Raw genomic sequence first — 17,629 nt, forward strand, 5'->3', positions numbered from 1 at the left:
GCGCTGCCCAGTGTTATGTTCAAAATCCGGATAATTCGAAATTTCCGGATACGAGTTGGTCGCATGGCGCATGACCATCTATCATGTTGATGCAAGTGCGATCACGATGGATGCCGCTCACACGCCGCCACCGTGGGTACACGAGTCACGCAGCACAGTCACGACTCGACAAATGGGAGGTTGAGAAGGCGAGGCAGCAGCAAAGACTTGCTGCCGCCCGAGCTGTTGCTGTGCAGCTTGTTCTCCCTTCAACGAAGGAATCACCGTTTACCGTGGAAGCCGCGACTCCTTTGCACGCCATGGGCCAATACGTCAAACACACGGGTGAAAAGCTTTTTCCCGTGGTTGGTGCATCTATCACAACCCACGAGAACCCCGACCAAGCGCAAATTTGGGATCTGTCCCGTCCGATCCCGGAGAACACCCGTAGCGTACACTTGCATTCATTTGACGATGCTTCCATGAAGTCCCTCTTCTGGCATTCGTCTGCACACGTCCTTGGTGCGGCGCTAGAGGCCAAGTTCGGTGATGACGTTTTTCTAACGGACGGTCCAGCACAGCAGGACGGGTTCTTCTACGAAATGTTCCTCGCGAACCAGCGCACAGTGTCGGAAGCCGACTTTGCCGACGTGGAAGCGCACATGACGCGTTTGATCAAGGAAAAGGCGCCGTTCGAGCGCCTGGAAGTGTCGCGCGACGTCGCGAGGGACCTCTTTTCGTACTCCAAGTTCAAGTGCCAAATGCTGGACAATATCCCTGCGACCGAGGCTGTGACGCTATACCGATGTGGCACGTTTGTTGACTTGTGCCGTGGGCCTCATTTACCGCACACAGGTACGTTTGCATGCTGTCGTATCTGTCGTACCTGTCGTGGTCTCTTCCGGGAACGATCTCGGAAAATGACGGCAATGCGCCGCGTCCAAAGCGGTGGACGCGGCGCCAGGTCCTTGTCCTTCCAACAGCATCTCCGTTCTTGCGAACAACTCAAGCATCTCGCAATGATCTGATTGAGCTACACGTGGAACCACACTTTCTGTCACTTCGTCGTCTGCTTTGGTCTAGGCGACCGTTCTGTATACTTGGTTTCTTGTAGGCATGCTCCAGTCGATCGCGCTGACACGGTGTGGCGCGTCGCATTGGAGCCATGGACCGGAACTCCTCCAGCGCATCTACGGCATTGCATTCCCTGACAAGGCGCGTATGAAAGAGTGGAAGATGCTCCAGGAAGAGGCCAAGAAGCGAGATCATCGCGTGCTCGGGAAACAGCAGGGCCTGTTTCTATTTCACCACTGGAGTCCGGGCAGTTCGTTCATGCTACCCCACGGGACGCGCATCTTCAACAAGTTGAGCGAGTTCATTCGGCAAGAGTACCGCCGTCGCGGCTACGATGAAGTCGTGACCCCCCTCATGTTCAAGCAGGTTGGGTTGACCTTGGGCATCTATCAATTTGGTTTGGGTCACTGAATACGTCGAGCAGGAATTGTGGGAGACTTCCGGCCACTTTGAAAACTACAAGGACGATATGTATCTGGTGACTCCTGGCATGGACCACCACCACCATGACGATGCGCACGGCCACTCGTGTGGACAAGACAAGTCTGTATCTGGTGCAGCCGTTGACGCAACCCATTCTGGCGGTGCCGTGGCCGAAGTGTTTGGCCTCAAGCCCATGAACTGTCCTGGTCACTGCATCATGTTCAAAGAGTCCAAAGTGTACTCGTACCGCGAACTACCGATTCGATTCGCCGACTTTTCCGCGTTGCACCGGTGCGTTGTCGATGGGGTCTCTTCTTTTTAAAATTAAATTGAATGGCTAGGAACGAAGCGTCGGGCGCGCTGACTGGACTGACTCGTGTGCGTCGCTTCCACCAAGACGACGCTCACATTTTCTGTCGCCCCGATCAAGTATGTCATGTTGGCGGCACCCCGTTCGACGGGTGACAACGAAATGTTTCCGCTTTCGTAGGTTCAAAGCGAAATTCAATCGTGTTTGGGTTTCATCCAACACGTGTACGGAGTGTTTGGATTTGATTTCAAGGTGCTCGCGACGGATCTTTCATGGAGGTGGCTCAATGGTGTTGGCGTGTAGCTGCGCCTGTCGACTCGCCCAGCCAGCTTTATGGGTGATGTTGCCCTTTGGGACACGGCCGAAGCCCAGCTCCAAACTGCGCTCGACTCGTTTGACATGCCGTGGACGTTAAACGCAGGGGATGGTGCGTTCTACCGCCCGAAAATCGATATTGCCGTGTTTGATGCCCTCAAGCGGGAACACCAGTGCGGCACGATTCAGCTGGTACCACTGCTATGGACATGATCACGGGGTGCTGAAAACTGGGTGGCTCGATAGGATTTCCAGCTCCCGCTTCGATTTGGTCTCAAATACGATGGCAACGATGGGAAAGAGCACACGCCGATCATCATCCATCGCGCCGTTTTGGGCTCCATCGAGCGCATGATGGCCATCTTGATCGAGCACACCGGTGGCAAATGGCCTCTCTGGCTCAACCCGCGCCAGGTATGCCGGTCGTTGACGAGTTTCATCACCGACGGAACGCTATGAAGGTGGCGGTGCTGCCAGTGACGGACGACCAACTCGAGTATGCCAACCACGTCCATTCGACGCTGCACAACGACGCCAAGTTGTACGTGGATGTTCTGAGCGGCGGCAAGACGCTCAACAAACGCATCCGGGACGCCCAAGTTGCCGGCTACAACTACATTCTAGTCGTGGGCACGAACGAAGTCCAGTCGGGACAGGTCACTGTCCGCACGAGGGACAACGTTGTACAGGGCGCGACGCCACTGGCGTCGTTTGTCCTGCATTGCCAGCAAGAGGTGGCACAGATGACGTAGACGACGTCAATTACCACGAAAGACGTTTGTGGCGATGGGTCCGTCCAATTGAGGTGGTTTACAATCATGGGCTCCTTCTACGAGCCACTGCTGGGCAAACCGGCCACGACAAGTTGATGCAGTGCCCGGTTGCCGTCCCATCCGCCAAACATAAACAAGTGGGGACCCACCACGGTGCAAGTGTGTCCGTAACGATTTGGCACAGGCACTCCCGTGCCCAGTGGGGACGACCACTCCATCGCAACGCAATCAAATACGTGAACATACTTGGACTTGGCCAAGTCAGCTTTGAACGTCTTGACGCTGACGTCGGACCCACTTTGCAGGCGCTATCACACAGCAACGTCGTTTTCAAACTATTCCTTGCGCCACCGTTGTGGAGACACTCGGATAGAATGGGCAGGCAAGTCCAACGAGTTATGCTACGATGTGCAGCAGTGGCCCACCTGCTCACGAGCAAGGGCCTTGGCTGTTTCTTGAAGCGCCTTGTCACCCAAGTAGATTGGACTGCGTTCCGTTCCGGACCAGCCTCCGACCACGTACAGTTTGCATCCGTCGACTACTGTCGCCGTATGTCCGAACGTCCCGACGGGAAAATCGCCAGTCGTGCGGGGCCGAGTCCACACCATGGTTTCTGTGTCCAACGTGTACACGTCGTTAAAGTACTCGCCAGAAATGTTTCCAGGGGTGGCTTTCAGCGCATATCTGCAATGAAGCCCGTGAGGACGGCGGCAGACGTGTGTGTCAACGTACCCTCCAAATACAAGAATCCGTCCGTCTTCGAGGAGCACCATGGTGTGGCCATGGCGGGGGGTGGGCGGCGTTCCAGTCACCTTTGGCTTGATCCATGCAAACGATTCCGTGTCAAATACCCACAGGTCCTTGAACGTTTTGTTTGTGCCATCCCATCTAGCATTCCGATCACCCCTCGATCGCGACATGCCTTCAATGTTCCTACCCTCCAAAGATGACGAGTTTGTTGCCGACTGCCAGATCGGCGTGGCCAAACCGCTCAGACGGGGATTCCGTCGTCCAATTCACGCTAAACCAATGCCACGTTTCGAGATCCAAGTAAAACATGTCACGGTACAGCGCGTCCTTGGCTCCTTTGCCTCCAAACACAAACATCTTGGTGCCTGGTCAACACCGACACGTCACGGGAAGCCGTGGAGTGAGCGGGCGAGAACTCACCGATCAAGGTGGCCGTGTGGTTGTACCGGGGGGCTGGTGCTTTGCCTTCACACTTGACTTGGCACCATGTGGATGTCTCCAAGTCGAGGACGTGGGTGTCGTTTAGATAGACAAAAGTTCCTTCGCCACCGAAATAATGACCTCCAAACACGACGATGCGCTGGCCTGCGAGCAACATCGTGTGCCCCCCACGGGCTGACGGCGGCAAACCATCCATTGTTGGTATCGACCACGTTATGGTGTCAGCAGCGCCCCGTACTTCCCGTCCCGCCGTCATGCCGACGTCTCGTGTGAGGATGTTGCTGAAACCGCTCTTGCGAAACTGTCGTGCCCTTTCGTTTCGTGAAAAAAACGTTGCAAACGTCGCACCAGCGGCCATGGCAAACGCTCACTTGATTCCCTTGGCGTCGCACTGGAATCGCATACCTGCAATGCATGTCCGTCACCGCGCAATTTCGAAGGACGCGACGCCAGCGTCTGGCAAGCCCTTGGCAACAACTTTGGACTCTAAAATTATCCACGGCATGCAAAATTAGCTACCTCGATATGCAAAACCGTTCGTCGAGCACCATCCGCGCATCATGCATGCCATTATTCGACACACGGTCTCATGGCACTCTTTGTGTACCTTTCACTGTTGGTGGTCTGGTGGACCGGTCGGGTCGATGCCGTCGCGACCGAGAACGCGACGCAATCTTGCTTGCCGTGGACAAATCCGAACAGCACCTTCTCCACGACTGCGTCGACCGCGGGCGTCGCTGGTCTTGCGAGGACCTTTCATGACCTGAGCAAGGTATTGCCACATTCGTTTGCCAACTGCATTGGGTCCGTGAACGCGTCGGATCTCCTCTCAGCAATCATGCCAGCCCTGAAAGAACCCGTCTGTGCCACGGCGTTCGTGTCACTGACAACATGGAAACGCGACGTGTCGATGGCAATGGCGTCCGTGTCAGGGGAAACATTGACCGACAAGGTCTTTCAGTCAATCTGCGCTCCGTTTGTCGATGCGATTCCATGTTTCGAGATTGTCGTCATGCCCAAACTCTATCCTCTCATCGCGTCCCAGCCGTGCTGCACCTCCATCCTCTCGGATGTCCATCAACAATTTGGTACGCCCCTCGACGTTGTTGTGTTCAACGCAACTCGACTGGTTGCGAATGTCGTGTGCTCGTCGCAAAACCCAGGGTTTTACAACCAGACATCGCAAACGTGTGCGTTTACTCTGTTGGAGAGCTTCCTAGCCCATGCACGGGCAAACCCATCGATCTTGTTTACGACCACGCTCAACGCGCTGCAAGTGCCAAACGATCAAGGAGTTGCAGCCATGATGGGAAGGATGTTTAAAGGCACGGACAACATGACGAAGCCGGCGCTGTTCACCGCTCCGTTCTTGCCTGGGTCGTGTATTCGACCTGTCCAAGATCTTCTCACTTGGATGCGCAATCTTCCCTTGCTCCGCGCGCCGGCATTTGGCTTGCAACTTTCGCAACTCTTCGAGGACGACAAGTGCATGCCTGGACAGCTCCTCATGTCGTTCTTCACCACTAGTGACAGTCCCGCGATCCAAGGACTGAAGGCCATGGTCCGCAACAACTCGAGCTGTTTTCACCTGGCCAACGGTTATCCCACCGACGCCTTTGACGTTCCCGCACTTACGCTCTTTACAAGCACCTTGCACGAAATCCATTCGCTGGACATCATCGCCCCACCTGAATCGACCCAACCGTCAACTCCTTCCCCCGCTCTAAAGCAAGAATCGAATGCAGCACCGCCCCTGATGCCATCCTGTCTGGCAATGGTAGCGGCATTCGCGATATGCCGTAGATGGTTTTGCATGTAGTCCGTAGTGTCATGAGCACAGCGATTGTCGAGTGGTGGTTCCACCAGTTTCAACCTTTGATTTGTTTCTTGTATACTTCGACGTATATTTCTTTTAAGAAAAATATTGTTGTGTCCGTTGAAAATGGAATTGGGGTGCCAATAACTCACCGCCGAATTTCTCACGAACTCACCAACAACATATCGATTTATTTGTCCAGAATGATTTCCTTAGTTTGTTTCGGACCTTTTGTATCGCTCGTTCGTCAACGTCAGCAACCACCAGGGCAGACTCAAGCGAACAAGATGCTCCCACAGAAGTCTCACGTTACTACTTCCGTCTTGTTCCCAACGTCCGCAACGTTCGCGGCCAGTCCTCTGGCACACCATTGGACCTGGAGTTGTATTCCTTGGAACATGAGACTTGGGACTCTGCAACCCACACTGCTGATTGGACGGGAATTGGACAAGGTTTTGTACAATTTTGACGAAATTTCGGATATTGGACGGATGCCATTGGTTCACTTTGACATCGAGTTGGCGTTGTTGTTCAGCGGCGGTTTCACGGCAATGTATAAATAGAATAGCAACAACTCGGTTGCATCCGTCGACCATTGGCAATTCATGGGTGCGATGGTGGAGGGCACTGCTGCCGCCATTGCGTTCGTGGCCATCGTTGTGTCGGCCACGACACCGACGGCACCAACATGCTACCATGTCGACGACCCCCAGAGTACACTAGCCTCGACATTGTGGTCTCTTGGCAACATCAACTCATCAGAGGCGTTTCGCGGCATGTCCTCTGTCTTGCCGACATCGCTGTCCCATTGTCTCGGCGCCGTAGATGCCACAAAATTCTTGGCACTCGGGATGGAAACGCTGAATCAGGACGTGTGCGCCCGGTCGATGCAGTGGCTCCAGACGCCCTCTCCGTCGACCACACGCGCACCTCCAAGTTCCGATTTTTCCAATGGCGTCATGGAGTTGCTGGGTTCCATGGATGACGTCTACTTTGAGACAATTTGCAGTCCTCTGGATTTCATTGCCCCTTGCCTTCAGTACATTGTACTTCCCAAGGTAATTCTTGTCCTCACCGCTGAGCCATGTTGTGCCAACGCATTAGTCAGCACCGTGGCGCTTACTGGTGAATCGTTGTACTCATTCCTGACAAAGCTGCTGCGCCACGCCGTGGATATCGTGTGCTCGACTCAATCGCCAGGGTTCCATGACCAGCAATCCCAGACGTGTGGTTACACATTCCTTCAGAGTTTCCTTGCCCCCACGGGTAATGAGTTCCTCATGGCGGCCTTGTATGCCTTGAATGCCCTCCAGATTCCCAACGACCAAGGCCACTTAGCTGTCATGGGTCAGCCGTTTACCACCACCACTCGCGAATCCGTGGAGCTTTTTCAAGCTCCGATGGTGCCTTCAACATGCGCCATCCCAATTGACTCGATGTTTTCGTGGGTCCGGTCGTTTCCCATGCTCCCTTCGATAGTGGCCAACGTGAGCTTGGATCGATTGTTCGACGACAACAAGTGTGTACCAGGAGACGAGTTCCTCCAAATTTTTACTCAAGCATTTCCTGCCACCTTTTCCAACGACACACTTCCGCTCATTCAGGTCCTCGTCGGGCGGGCGTGCTTTCACTTTGCCAACGGCTATGCCGCCAACGTAGTTGGACCACCGCTTCAGCTGTTCACAAACACACTGCCAGTTATCACTGGGACGAACCCAACGACGTCGGCGGTTCCAACCACGACACCATCTCCGACCCAAGGCCAAATGTCTAAGGCGCAGTCATTGCGTGCATCGCTCGTGGCCCTGGCTGTGTTGCTTGGAAGTGAGTGCTTGTAATCAGTACATTCAAGACTCATTCAACCAGACAGTGTGGCTTGGACTTGTCGCAGACATCGATGGAGCCTCTGTCGTCTCAGTTGAGTGCATTCGTTTGTTGCGTATAGGCTTGAAAGTGCAAACAACGACGTGGAACGCCTTCGTCGACGACTGCCGTCAGAGATGGCACTGTTTTGTGGCTGGACATTGCGGAGAACTCGCCGATCCAGCGGTGAGCTAGCCTGAGGGTCGACGTGACCTCGAGTGTGGGTGTCACCATTGTGGTGTATCTATGATGCCATCGAACGACCAGTTTCGAAATGCAGGCATCTGATTGGTTTTTTCGACTTTTCTCGTCTCCGATTGGCTTGATTTTGTTGGATCTATGCTCATGCTTTGTGTTCCTCCCAATCTTCCCATATCCAACTTGTGGCCATGCACGCCGCTCCGAGCCACTACGGCGCTGTGTCCTTGGACATCAAGAAGGCGCACGAGGCCAGCACCAAACACACGCGCTCGGCCGTGTCGCACTCGTTGATCTTGCAGCAGGAAGCTGGGGAAGCTCGATGTCTTCCCGAAGCAGCCTCGCAAAAGGTGCAGTTGGCTATCACGTCGTCCATTGTGATCAACGTCCTCCTCGCCATTGCCAAGACGTACGCTGCGGTGTCGAGTGGGTCACTTGCCGTGTTGTCGTCGCTCGTCGACTCGATCTTGGACTTGACGTCGCAAGCGTTATTCTGGTTCTCTGATCGGTACATGCACACCCCAAACGAAAAGTACCCTGCCGGGCGCCGCCGTTTGGAACCGATTGCCGTCGTTGTCTCCGCCACGTTGATGGGCATGGCGTGTAAGTCGCTTTACATGTTCATTTCGCGTCACTCTCATGAACTCTTGTAGCCCTCGAGGTCGTGCAAAAGTCGGTAACTACCCTCATTGAAGGTTTTGGCGGACATCTTCCGGAGCTCGACATGTCGATTCTCACGATTGCCGTCTTGGGAGTTGCGATCACCGTCAAGCTGATGTTATGGTTCATTTGTGGTCAAATTGCATACGTCTCTCCTTCCGCCGCTGCCCTCGCCCAGGTTCGTCCACTGTACAAGGATCACAGGAGCACTGTGAAGTTCATCTCGATGCCTTCATAGGATCATCGCAACGACGTGTTTTCCAACTTGGTGGCTGTGTCGACGTCGTTAATGGCGCACTACTACAGCGGCCTATGGTACTTCGATCCGATCGGTGCTATCGCTATCTCCATCTACATCACGCTGAGCTGGGTCGCGACCGGGAAGGAGCAAGTCGAGCGCCTGGTTGGCCTGCGTACGTCATTTTCCGCCCATTTAGATTGTTATTGATCTTGCGGCGATCGGACAGAGGCCGACGAGGACTTTATCGAGCGCGTTCGAGCAATTGCTGACGCCCACCATCCCAAGCTCCAGTCCGACATCATCCGCGCGTACCATTTTGGCAACAACTTCCTCGTACGCCTCGAAACAAGTTGGAGAATGGCTGCATGCTGACGCCATCGTGTCTGTCCATTTCTAGGTGGAGCTCGAAGTCGTGCTGCCCAAAGACATGAGCGTGCAAGAATCGCACGACATCAGTCTGGCGCTCCAGATCAAGGTTGAGGCCCTCGATGAAGTCGAACGCGCGTTTGTGCACGTGGACTACCAAAGCCGCGACTACGACGAGCACAAGGATCCGACCGTCCGCCTCGACTAGAGTCGGCATGGCGAGCATGAATTCACCATACAAGACTGTCTCAGCTTCAGAGTTGCCTGGAAAGTACCGAGGTCGCGTATTTAGGGTCTCCTTACGACCAAAACGCCTTGAATAAGGGAAATCAACCCCACCCCTAAGCAAAACGTTGAAGTTTCCCTAGGGTATTTGACAATGGATTTCTCAATTTAATTGAAGTCGATGCGTTTTCTTCGCGTCTCGCAGACATTTTTAAAGTTGAAGTGGTGGGTCTTTTTATTTAGGGTAATTTATCATGCATTTTTGAACACTGCGCATTCTTTGACTTGCCTCTTCGCACGCACCATGTCGCTCTCGCAGTCGTGGACGCTTGACAACTCGAACAACGAAGTCACGGGCGACCTCCACCAAGTCCACCTAGGCTTCCCCGGACCCATCTTTATCGCTCCTGGTGAATCTGCTGACGAATTCACGTTGCGTGTGACTACCGACACGCAAGCCGTCCTCGACAACGTCGAGTTGCTAACAGAATTGGGATCGCCGCTCCTTCAAGTGTCAACGGGGGCCTTCGACACGACCAAGTATCCCGACGCAACGTTTCTCGCCGAATTGACTGTACCGTCGCATCGACTGCAAGGTATCGAGTGCGCAGGTGAAGGAGCGTGTGTCATTGCGGCCGGGACCCACACAATCGAAGGCGACTTGTCGCTCAAAGTGTCTGGGTCGGGGTCCCTCTTCGTGTCCACCGACGATATTTCCGCTCGTTTCATCACGGTTGAAAACATCGGGGCGGGCAACGTCCAGTGGACCGGGAAGCGCATAGCGGCACAGTCGCTCCGAGTGTCCAACACTGGGACGGGTGCGGTCCTGATCTCTTCGCCCGTCGAAATTGTGCCCCAAGTTGTCGATGTGCAAGTGGATGGAAAGGGAAGCGTGCTTTTTAGCGGCAAGCCGTTCAATGTCCCCATCGTCACGTCTAGCGTAACCGGCACGGGCAACATTACGTTTTTGCCCACAGGGGTGTGCGGCACACACAACATTTCAATCGCCAGCAAGGGTGGCGTGTACGCTGGCTCTTTGAAGGCCCAGAACACGTCCGTAACCATCACGGGCTCTGGACGTGCCGTCATCAAGTCGGTCAACGCGCTGTACACAAACGGCGCTGGGGACGTCACGTACGTCAGCCCTAAGCCCTTGATTGTCGAGTCGGAGCGATCCTTGTTCAATCGTGGTCCAGTTCTCACGACGGACAACTTTTACAAGGCGTTCGCTTCCCTGCAAGTACCCGTCCACGAACCGAGCAAAGTCGGTGCGGCTTTGGCCACTGAAGTGCCCACGACGGGTGTTCCAGAAGTGACCGTTCCGATCCCTTCGTTTGAAACAAGCGAACCCATGACCGATAGTCCCAAGGTGTCGCAAGGTGCGGGCTTGGTGCCGTCGCCGACCGATGCTGCTCCGAACGACTTCCACGGCCTCTTGTGGTTTGTTGGCGGTCTTGGACTGGCTATCATTGTCGTTGTCGTGCTCCTGCGCCGTCATATCGCCAACAAGAACAAGGGATACACCCCAGTCAAGTAATGCTGTCGCGCGTCGGGGCCACACGACCTCCACCGTTAAACGCTAATGCACACGCAGCCTTGTCGTTGAGCCTCCAGGACATGGATAGCACTCGGCCCGCGTAGTTGACATCGTTGTGAGTCTGTTTGTCACGCCAGTGTCGGGCTCGACAGCATGGTTGAAGACGTGGGGTGGGGCAGGAACTGGCTGAGGATCTCTTCGATGGTCGCCACCACCACGGCCCGCACCATGCGGCGGTCTCCAGCGCAGTTCACGCGAGCGATCTACCACCGTCAAAAGTGGACGTGGTGATTTGAAACGAGACGAAATGCGTACCGTGGGTGGCCGCCGTGGAGTCGTGGTGTGGAATGGTGCCAGTTCGACCTGCACAGCGCGTATGGCATCCAGCGAAGCCAAGTCTTGCATTTCGAAGGCCATGATCTTCCCCGTGCTACCACAGCCAACGACATACCCGTCACTGGAGGTCACCGACACCGCGGGCGACTTGCAACTTATCGTCGATGGTGACGCCGGTGTCAAAACCTGACCTGTCGCTAGCGAATACAGAGCCAACGAACTGCCCATGACGAGAACACAGTCGCACGAGGTGCGGGACAGGGCAGCAGGGCTTGGGAGAAGCGTAAACGGTGGGGGTGGGGCCTCGCACCCGATTCGAATGACGACGGGCAAGACCGACAGGGATGGTTCCCATGCGACTTGAACAAAAGCACCTTGGCGCTTGGTACCTTCGAACGTGAACACGACGAGGCGGGACGTGTCTGGCGCAAGCAGACAGGACTGCACAACTCCAGACCCCACAAGCTGCACCGATTGCGCCGGCTCGAACCAGCCAAAGCCGGTCCAGTTATCGTTGTCCCACCGGCAGACGACGCCCGTGGCGTCCACACTCAAAAACGAAGGCGACAATGGGTGGCCAACGGTGGCCAAGAAGATGATTGCGGCGCGGTGGAACTGGTAGAGCGTATGGCGTGGGTTCGGCGGCAAGATCATCGGCGACATGGTGTTGGCTAAGCATGGGCGAGGCACCAAACCTGCGCCAAACACTGCGCGACAGTCGTCCGTTGATCGGTTCAGTCGACAGATCGATCCGTCCGCAGTGCCGACGAGAATGCTCGTGGGTGTTCCTGCCAGCGACGCCGCCGGGACGAAGCACCCTGTCGTCACGTCCTGCAGTTTGTGACCGACACTTTGCAAGTCGTCCTTTGTCAGGTGAAACACGATGGAAAGCGCTCGATCCTTGACAGGACGCGTCGTCCAGAGCTGTAGCTGGGACGAAGCAGATACAAGCACGTGGGTCCCAAACGTTTGGATGGAGGATATTCGAACGGGCTGGGGTGGATCCAGGCGTTGTCGGACAACCGTGGATGCCGCAAGGTCCATCAACACAAGCTCTCCTTTGATTCCCCCTGCGCACAGGACCGTCCCGCCTTCGACCCGGTGCATTTGGACACACGCGGCCGCGAATGGAAGGGTCACGTTGGTGACTGCTTGAAACAGCACATGCTTCCAGCACTCTGCCTCCATTGCAACCTGTCCGGGAAAAAATTGAGCCATCATCTCGTGGAGCAATTGGATCGTACTAAGGCTGCGGGGGGAGTTGTCCGAGAAATTGCGTCAATGGAAACTTGCCGCAACGACGGGGCTCGAGGAGGAAGGAATGGCTGACTCTTTTGCATAGACCTGGTCGATCCGCTCTCTTTCTTTCCTCCAAACTTCTTCGCCCCGCTGGAGGCATCCAGTGTTTCTCGTATTTTGGGGACAAGTGGTTGGGACAATGCATGGCGTGGAAACAACCAGGTAAAGGGGCGGTGTTCCATGTCCTGCCTGGCTCGACGCAGCTGCATCTCTTGTAATGCACTGGCAAGTTGGCTTGACACTGTGTTGGCGCCATTGAACGGCGGAGTGATCAAGCTGGCGGTTATGGTGCCTGTGACCAACGAATGAACGCGGCAAGCGAGCGATTCAAATTCGTGGTGCAAGTCCCGCAGCATTTCGTCCACCACATCATCCTAACTCAGTGGTATACACATGAAACCTGCAGAAGTGGGTCGCATTCGTTGAGCGTACGACGAGAGCTCTATGGATGGTCAAGATTGTAGCAGCTTCGAGCTGTCGTCGATGGGCTCTGGCGAGTCTTCGCTGCGTTGCTTTCCACTGCTTACGCTGCTGCTTCAGCGAACGGATCGTTTCAAACACCGAAGGTGGCAGGTCGTTCACGACGTCCCACACGATCGACTGCGCCATGTCGCGGGCTGCGAGTAGCGACGGGGGGTACGACTCTCGTCCGAGGGACCCATCGTAAGCAGCGGGGAAACAAGCCGCGTTGGTGTGGGCGACGTTGCACTTGTTCACAATTGATTCCTGCAAGGCTGACAGCGTCGCGTCGCCTACACGATGACGGTCACCACATCAGAGCAGCGCCAGGCTTGTGTCGTGGCTGCAATGCCAGTACCAGCGGCTAGGAATTGACTTGCTTGAGCCAACACGTCGTCCACGCAGTCGTCACATTCTGGGAATGGCATGGATGATGGCAGGATCGGTTCACGACCGCGCAGAGACGCATCGAGCAGATCATCTTGCACCGTATCGGTTGACATATGTTGATGTATTTGCTGGCGAAGTACGTCTTCGTCGGCAAGGAGTTTGGCCCTGTCGGTGTTGAGTTGTTTTTGCTGGGCATGCAGTTCCAGGAGGCGTTGCTGTTGCTGCTGGCGGCGAAGTCCGTGGCACTCTTCGACGAAGTGGTCGTAGCCCTCGTCTTGTATCGTTTGGCGGACTTGGGGAACATTCAGGTGGCCTTCGACCAGTTGTTGCTTGAGCACAGTCCCTTTGTCCAGGATTCGCTTCAACTGAACGTCGATCGATTCCTGTCGGCGTCGCTTTTCGCCCTCTATCGCGTCCAACTCGATCGTGGCTACGTCCAGCAGCGTTTCCTACTTGCAACAGGCGTGGTCAGCCATGTGCAAGAGAGTATATCGTCTTGGGGTCGGTACCATCCGTCGCTGTTCGTCGTGGATGCGCTCTAACTCAAGGCGCTTTAGCGCAACCGCCTCCAAGTGATGGGCTCGTTCGACGTTCCACGTGGTTCGTTGGAGCTCTTGGTGCGCTGCCACCTGAGTTTTCATGAGCGCCTTTCGTTCGAGGAGTTGCTTTCGCAGCGTCTTGCGAGTTTCCCTGGACTCGACCACTGTCTTGTCCAAATCGGCCACGGCCGCCCGCATCTCCTCGGCTTTTTTCCGAATCGCAAGCGATTTCTTGTGTTTTATCAATTCCCGCGCTTGCTCCACCTTGGCCCTTTGACCGTCCAGCTCTTCTTCGAACTGCCGCAACATGTCTTCGTTGATTTCAGACACGAACGGAGTCATGCCGGACGACCGCTGTGAACACACTACCAACACCACCTGCCGTCGTTACTCAGCGAAACCGACGCAGTTTAGTGGAATGCGCAGGAAATTTTAAAGAGAGAACTTGGAATGTGGTCAAGTTAGGACAAGTCTAGCATCTGTGGCCACCTGCAAGCGGCGGATAGCACGCGCCGATTGAAACATCGAGAGTATCGTTCCAGTGATGGATACGCCGAGGATGGCAATCAAAGCGAAGGAGATGATGGGGTCGACAAAAGGGTAGCTGTCTCCACTCTTCTTGATACCACGGCTTGCTTCTGAGTTGGCAACCGGAACACCAACAAGTATGCAAGTACATTTCGTCGGGCTGCGTCTTCTTGGATTTCCTTGAGAGCGCAACGTACCCCATGATCGGGGCGTTGACGGCTATGGATAATAGAACCATCTATCCCACCCCTTCCTGTCATACATTATACACTCGTGATGGAAAATCGCCGCCGCCTTGGCCATCCATGTGGAGGCAACGTAGCCCGTGCGTTCGGCCCCTAGCTCACCACATGTAGTAAGCTCCAGTACTCTACTTTGTCTGCTTCAATAAGGTTAGACTTGTGGGCAATGGCACTAGAAAGTGCCAACAGCAGGAAATGGTGCGATATCCATGTTCCACGCCTGCCCAAGATCTCTTGCGATTTGTGTGGGTTACGCGCCAGGGGACTCTTGCATCTGATTGGAAGAAAAGCAAAGAAAATAAACCAATGGCATGGCATTTGATCGTTTAATGTACGAACCACACCGCTGCGGCTCGCCGGGGTGGTTCTGTGGATGGACAAAGAGGATGCCGTTGGCGATACATAGCTTGAGACGGTTGCGCTTCTTGTTTAGCGTGTTCCCTGCATCCAAGAAGTTGTTTTACGACATGGAACTGGACGTAGGAGCACACAGGATCGACCGCGTGACCTGCGCCATGATGTGCAACAACTGGACGCCAAAAAGACCTCACCAAGACCGCGTCAGACGGCAGTGTAACCGCCCTAAACGGATTGGGTTTTGGACTTGTCATTACCCACCCATGCCAAAAACAGTGAACAACTATACCCATTGCCCACCCAAACCCATGGGTTTTGGGTGGGTAGTGGGTGGGTATGGTTGTGGGTATCCATCCTTCCTTGTGTTGTGCAGGAAGGCGCTGTACGAACCATCAGCAGCCGATGCATGTACGCCGTTGTTCGCAGGCACAAGTCTTGCGTTCTTGCCAGAATCGCTGGCCACAACAGCTGCGCAGTTTCGGCAATCGCAGCACCGTGATGTACAGGCGCACCCAAGCACGCTAGGTACACCCCACGGCCAGACACAGGTCCACCACATACATGACATGCCGAGATCCGTGTCGATGCATGCAATGTGAGAAGTGAAGTCGAACAGAACAGATTGTACCACGTTTCCAGCAACATGTCCGTCGTTTGGTTTCATGTGGTGAAGGATGGCTCCATTTTCGGTAAAAATTTCAAAGAAAATCCGAGTATTTGGACCTATAAGCGATTCGTCACAAATCGAGCAAACATGTCGAGGGCCACTTCAGGTTGGTCAAAGGGCACCATCTATCAGGCAAAAGGACGGACGTGTAAAGAGCGTTGTAATGCGCGATGGTACGTACGTGGCCAGATTGATACACTCGCAAGAAGCTCAGCCCGTCGTACTGCCGCATTTCACCGACTGCAGCCTTGTTGTACACGTAGGTACCAAGCTGTTGCTGTGCAAAGGCAGTTTGGTGGGTCCACACCATGTCTTTCGTCCATCTACGGCAGTGATTTGAGCGACCTCTTGACATAACGAATCTACTTGTCCTGCGCCTTCCAGTTGCAAACCATATCTTGGTCGCCAGCGTAGATGAGGACTCGAATCCCATGGTCTAAGATGTTGGCCACTTTTACTTCGCTTTCGCTGAAGTAGTCGAATCGCTACATTGCAGAGTGAGACCAATGATCGCACCATTGCTCTATCGTACCGCATAGTGCGTAAACACGTCGTGGTTGCATGGAATCCACGTCTTGCCTTGGATTCCCAGAGTTGCACGTGTCGACGGAGCATTCAAAAAGTTGTACAAGGGAGTGAATCGATAGCACAGCTTGAACAAGTCATCGTTGTGGCACTGGGCACGCAGGTCGTAATAGTTGAGATTGTTGGCGTGGGCTTGAACGAGGAGGTCCGACATGAGGTGATCGCAAGGCCCGAGCTACGGCAGTCATGTTCAGCTGCGAATGTGAAGAATGCGCACACCTTCGAGCAATCGCCAAATCCACCGTGCACCGCCACTTGACACCTCTCGATACCATCGTAACATTGGGCAACCGTGTCTGGTGCCGAAGCCTTGATTTGGCCTTTCGTCAAGCCTTCAGCGAATTCGCCAGCAGTTCCATACATTGCAGACGGTGATGTCAGTCCGTTTCCGATCCCTAATAATGCCCACGCCATGTAAGTCGCGCAACAATTTCAATTGGTTCGACTACCCATGCCCTTCAAATTCTTGACGATTTGGTCCGCGTGGGGAGACGTAGCGACACTGACTGGACGATGCAGCAAGGCAAAGACAAAGTCCGGGACGTAATGGCCAGCGTAGCTTTCGCCAAAGACATACAAATCGTTCGTGGCAAGGAATGGGTATGCATCGTAAAACGCGTCGAGAAAACCCACAAGGTCAGCCGCCACATCGGACTCGTACCAGTTCCTAGGGATGGACATAAGCACGTGGATCTTACCATTTCATAATCGTACTCTCTGTCGATGCGAGGAGGGCTGAATCCCGTGCCGCGCGGTTGGTCGATGTAAACCATGTGCGCAGCGTTTGTCCAGGACGACGGATTGATTTTTGCCACGGATGAATCCTCGCCCACCGAGCAAGGACCGTTCTCAAACAACATGCCGACAAGACTCGAGCACCCTGGTCCACCCGACAGCCATATCACGAGCGGCGTATGGTCACTTGGAAATTGGCGCGTTTCATAAAAGACATAATACAGCTCGTTCAGGTACCCCGTGTGGATAGGTTCCTTCTCGCCACACAATCCGGTTGTGTTGGTGGTGGCAACGGCACGTCGCGCCGTCAATAGAAAGCTAGCAATGGCCCAAAGCAGCGGTCGGACGTGCATCCTCGACCAAATGCAATGCCAGTGGAACAACCCAAATGAAACCGTCGTAACCTTTCGTGAGCAATTTCAACATGGAATTATGAATATTCGCTTGATTTTTCTCGAATCCGATGATTGCCAAAATTATTTCTATTTTTTTGATATGTTTTGGCTGGCGTTGACGGTGCC

General features: G+C 54.5%; 8 protein-coding genes across 10 annotated transcripts; 4 read left to right on the forward strand and 4 right to left on the reverse strand.

Annotated features, from left to right (window-relative positions):
• The first annotated feature begins 91 nt into the window (after positions 1–91).
• Positions 92–3,290, forward strand: H310_07572. 2 transcript variants are annotated; one of them, XM_008872970.1, is made up of 8 exons: positions 92–834; positions 1,094–1,419; positions 1,478–1,767; positions 1,818–1,905; positions 1,967–2,038; positions 2,090–2,293; positions 2,348–2,515; positions 2,563–3,290. In XM_008872970.1, the coding sequence occupies exons 1-8, from the start codon at positions 111–113 to the stop codon at positions 2,851–2,853; spliced, it is 2,163 nt and encodes a 720-aa protein (XP_008871192.1). In that variant the 5' UTR covers positions 92–110; the 3' UTR covers positions 2,854–3,290. The 2 variants fall into 2 exon arrangements, with proteins under 2 accessions (XP_008871192.1, XP_008871193.1); XM_008872971.1 differs by having other exon boundaries at positions 92–1,419.
• On the reverse strand, positions 2,931–4,222 carry H310_07573 (hypothetical protein; the record flags this gene model as incomplete). Its single annotated transcript, XM_008872972.1, has 5 exons — positions 2,931–3,182; positions 3,300–3,518; positions 3,591–3,762; positions 3,812–3,989; positions 4,045–4,222. 5 exons carry the CDS (start codon positions 4,220–4,222, stop codon positions 2,931–2,933), a joined length of 999 nt encoding a protein of 332 aa, XP_008871194.1.
• A 422-nt stretch (positions 4,223–4,644) lies between these two features.
• On the reverse strand, positions 4,645–6,003 carry H310_07574. 2 transcript variants are annotated; one of them, XM_008872973.1, is made up of 2 exons: positions 5,701–6,003; positions 4,645–5,653 (listed from the first exon to the last, which is right to left on the reverse strand). In XM_008872973.1, the coding sequence occupies exons 1-2, from the start codon at positions 5,878–5,880 to the stop codon at positions 5,282–5,284; spliced, it is 552 nt and encodes a 183-aa protein (XP_008871195.1). In that variant the 5' UTR covers positions 5,881–6,003; the 3' UTR covers positions 4,645–5,281. The 2 variants fall into 2 exon arrangements, with proteins under 2 accessions (XP_008871195.1, XP_008871196.1); XM_008872974.1 differs by having other exon boundaries at positions 4,645–6,001.
• Positions 6,004–6,495: 492 nt separating this feature from the next.
• Positions 6,496–8,005, forward strand: H310_07575 (hypothetical protein; the record flags this gene model as incomplete). Its single annotated transcript, XM_008872975.1, has 1 exon — positions 6,496–8,005. The coding sequence occupies one exon, from the start codon at positions 6,496–6,498 to the stop codon at positions 7,717–7,719; it is 1,224 nt and encodes a 407-aa protein (XP_008871197.1). The 3' UTR covers positions 7,720–8,005.
• A 99-nt stretch (positions 8,006–8,104) lies between these two features.
• Positions 8,105–9,612, forward strand: H310_07576 (hypothetical protein). Its single transcript, XM_008872976.1, has 5 exons — positions 8,105–8,545; positions 8,596–8,780; positions 8,841–9,015; positions 9,070–9,176; positions 9,241–9,612. Exons 1-5 carry the CDS (start codon positions 8,134–8,136, stop codon positions 9,415–9,417), a joined length of 1,056 nt encoding a protein of 351 aa, XP_008871198.1. The 5' UTR covers positions 8,105–8,133; the 3' UTR covers positions 9,418–9,612.
• A 104-nt stretch (positions 9,613–9,716) lies between these two features.
• Positions 9,717–14,378, reverse strand: H310_07577 (hypothetical protein). The gene is made up of 6 exons (XM_008872977.1): positions 13,965–14,378; positions 13,424–13,904; positions 13,039–13,358; positions 12,552–12,980; positions 11,287–12,501; positions 9,717–11,234 (listed from the first exon to the last, which is right to left on the reverse strand). Exons 1-6 carry the CDS (start codon positions 14,334–14,336, stop codon positions 11,100–11,102), a joined length of 2,952 nt encoding a protein of 983 aa, XP_008871199.1. The 5' UTR covers positions 14,337–14,378; the 3' UTR covers positions 9,717–11,099.
• On the forward strand, positions 9,719–11,094 carry H310_07578 (hypothetical protein). The gene has a single exon (XM_008872978.1). It carries the CDS (start codon positions 9,739–9,741, stop codon positions 10,969–10,971), a length of 1,233 nt encoding a protein of 410 aa, XP_008871200.1. The 5' UTR covers positions 9,719–9,738; the 3' UTR covers positions 10,972–11,094.
• A 1,359-nt stretch (positions 14,379–15,737) lies between the features above and the next one.
• H310_07579 (hypothetical protein) lies at positions 15,738–17,485 on the reverse strand. The gene is made up of 7 exons (XM_008872979.1): positions 17,088–17,485; positions 16,823–17,040; positions 16,593–16,768; positions 16,321–16,548; positions 16,155–16,273; positions 15,970–16,111; positions 15,738–15,913 (listed from the first exon to the last, which is right to left on the reverse strand). The coding sequence occupies exons 1-7, from the start codon at positions 17,459–17,461 to the stop codon at positions 15,845–15,847; spliced, it is 1,326 nt and encodes a 441-aa protein (XP_008871201.1). The 5' UTR covers positions 17,462–17,485; the 3' UTR covers positions 15,738–15,844.
• Positions 17,486–17,629: the final 144 nt, after the last annotated feature.

The sequence above is a fragment of the Aphanomyces invadans genome (genome assembly GCF_000520115.1).
Source record: "Aphanomyces invadans strain NJM9701 unplaced genomic scaffold supercont1.14, whole genome shotgun sequence".
Lineage (NCBI taxonomy): Eukaryota > Oomycota > Saprolegniomycetes > Saprolegniales > Verrucalvaceae > Aphanomyces > Aphanomyces invadans.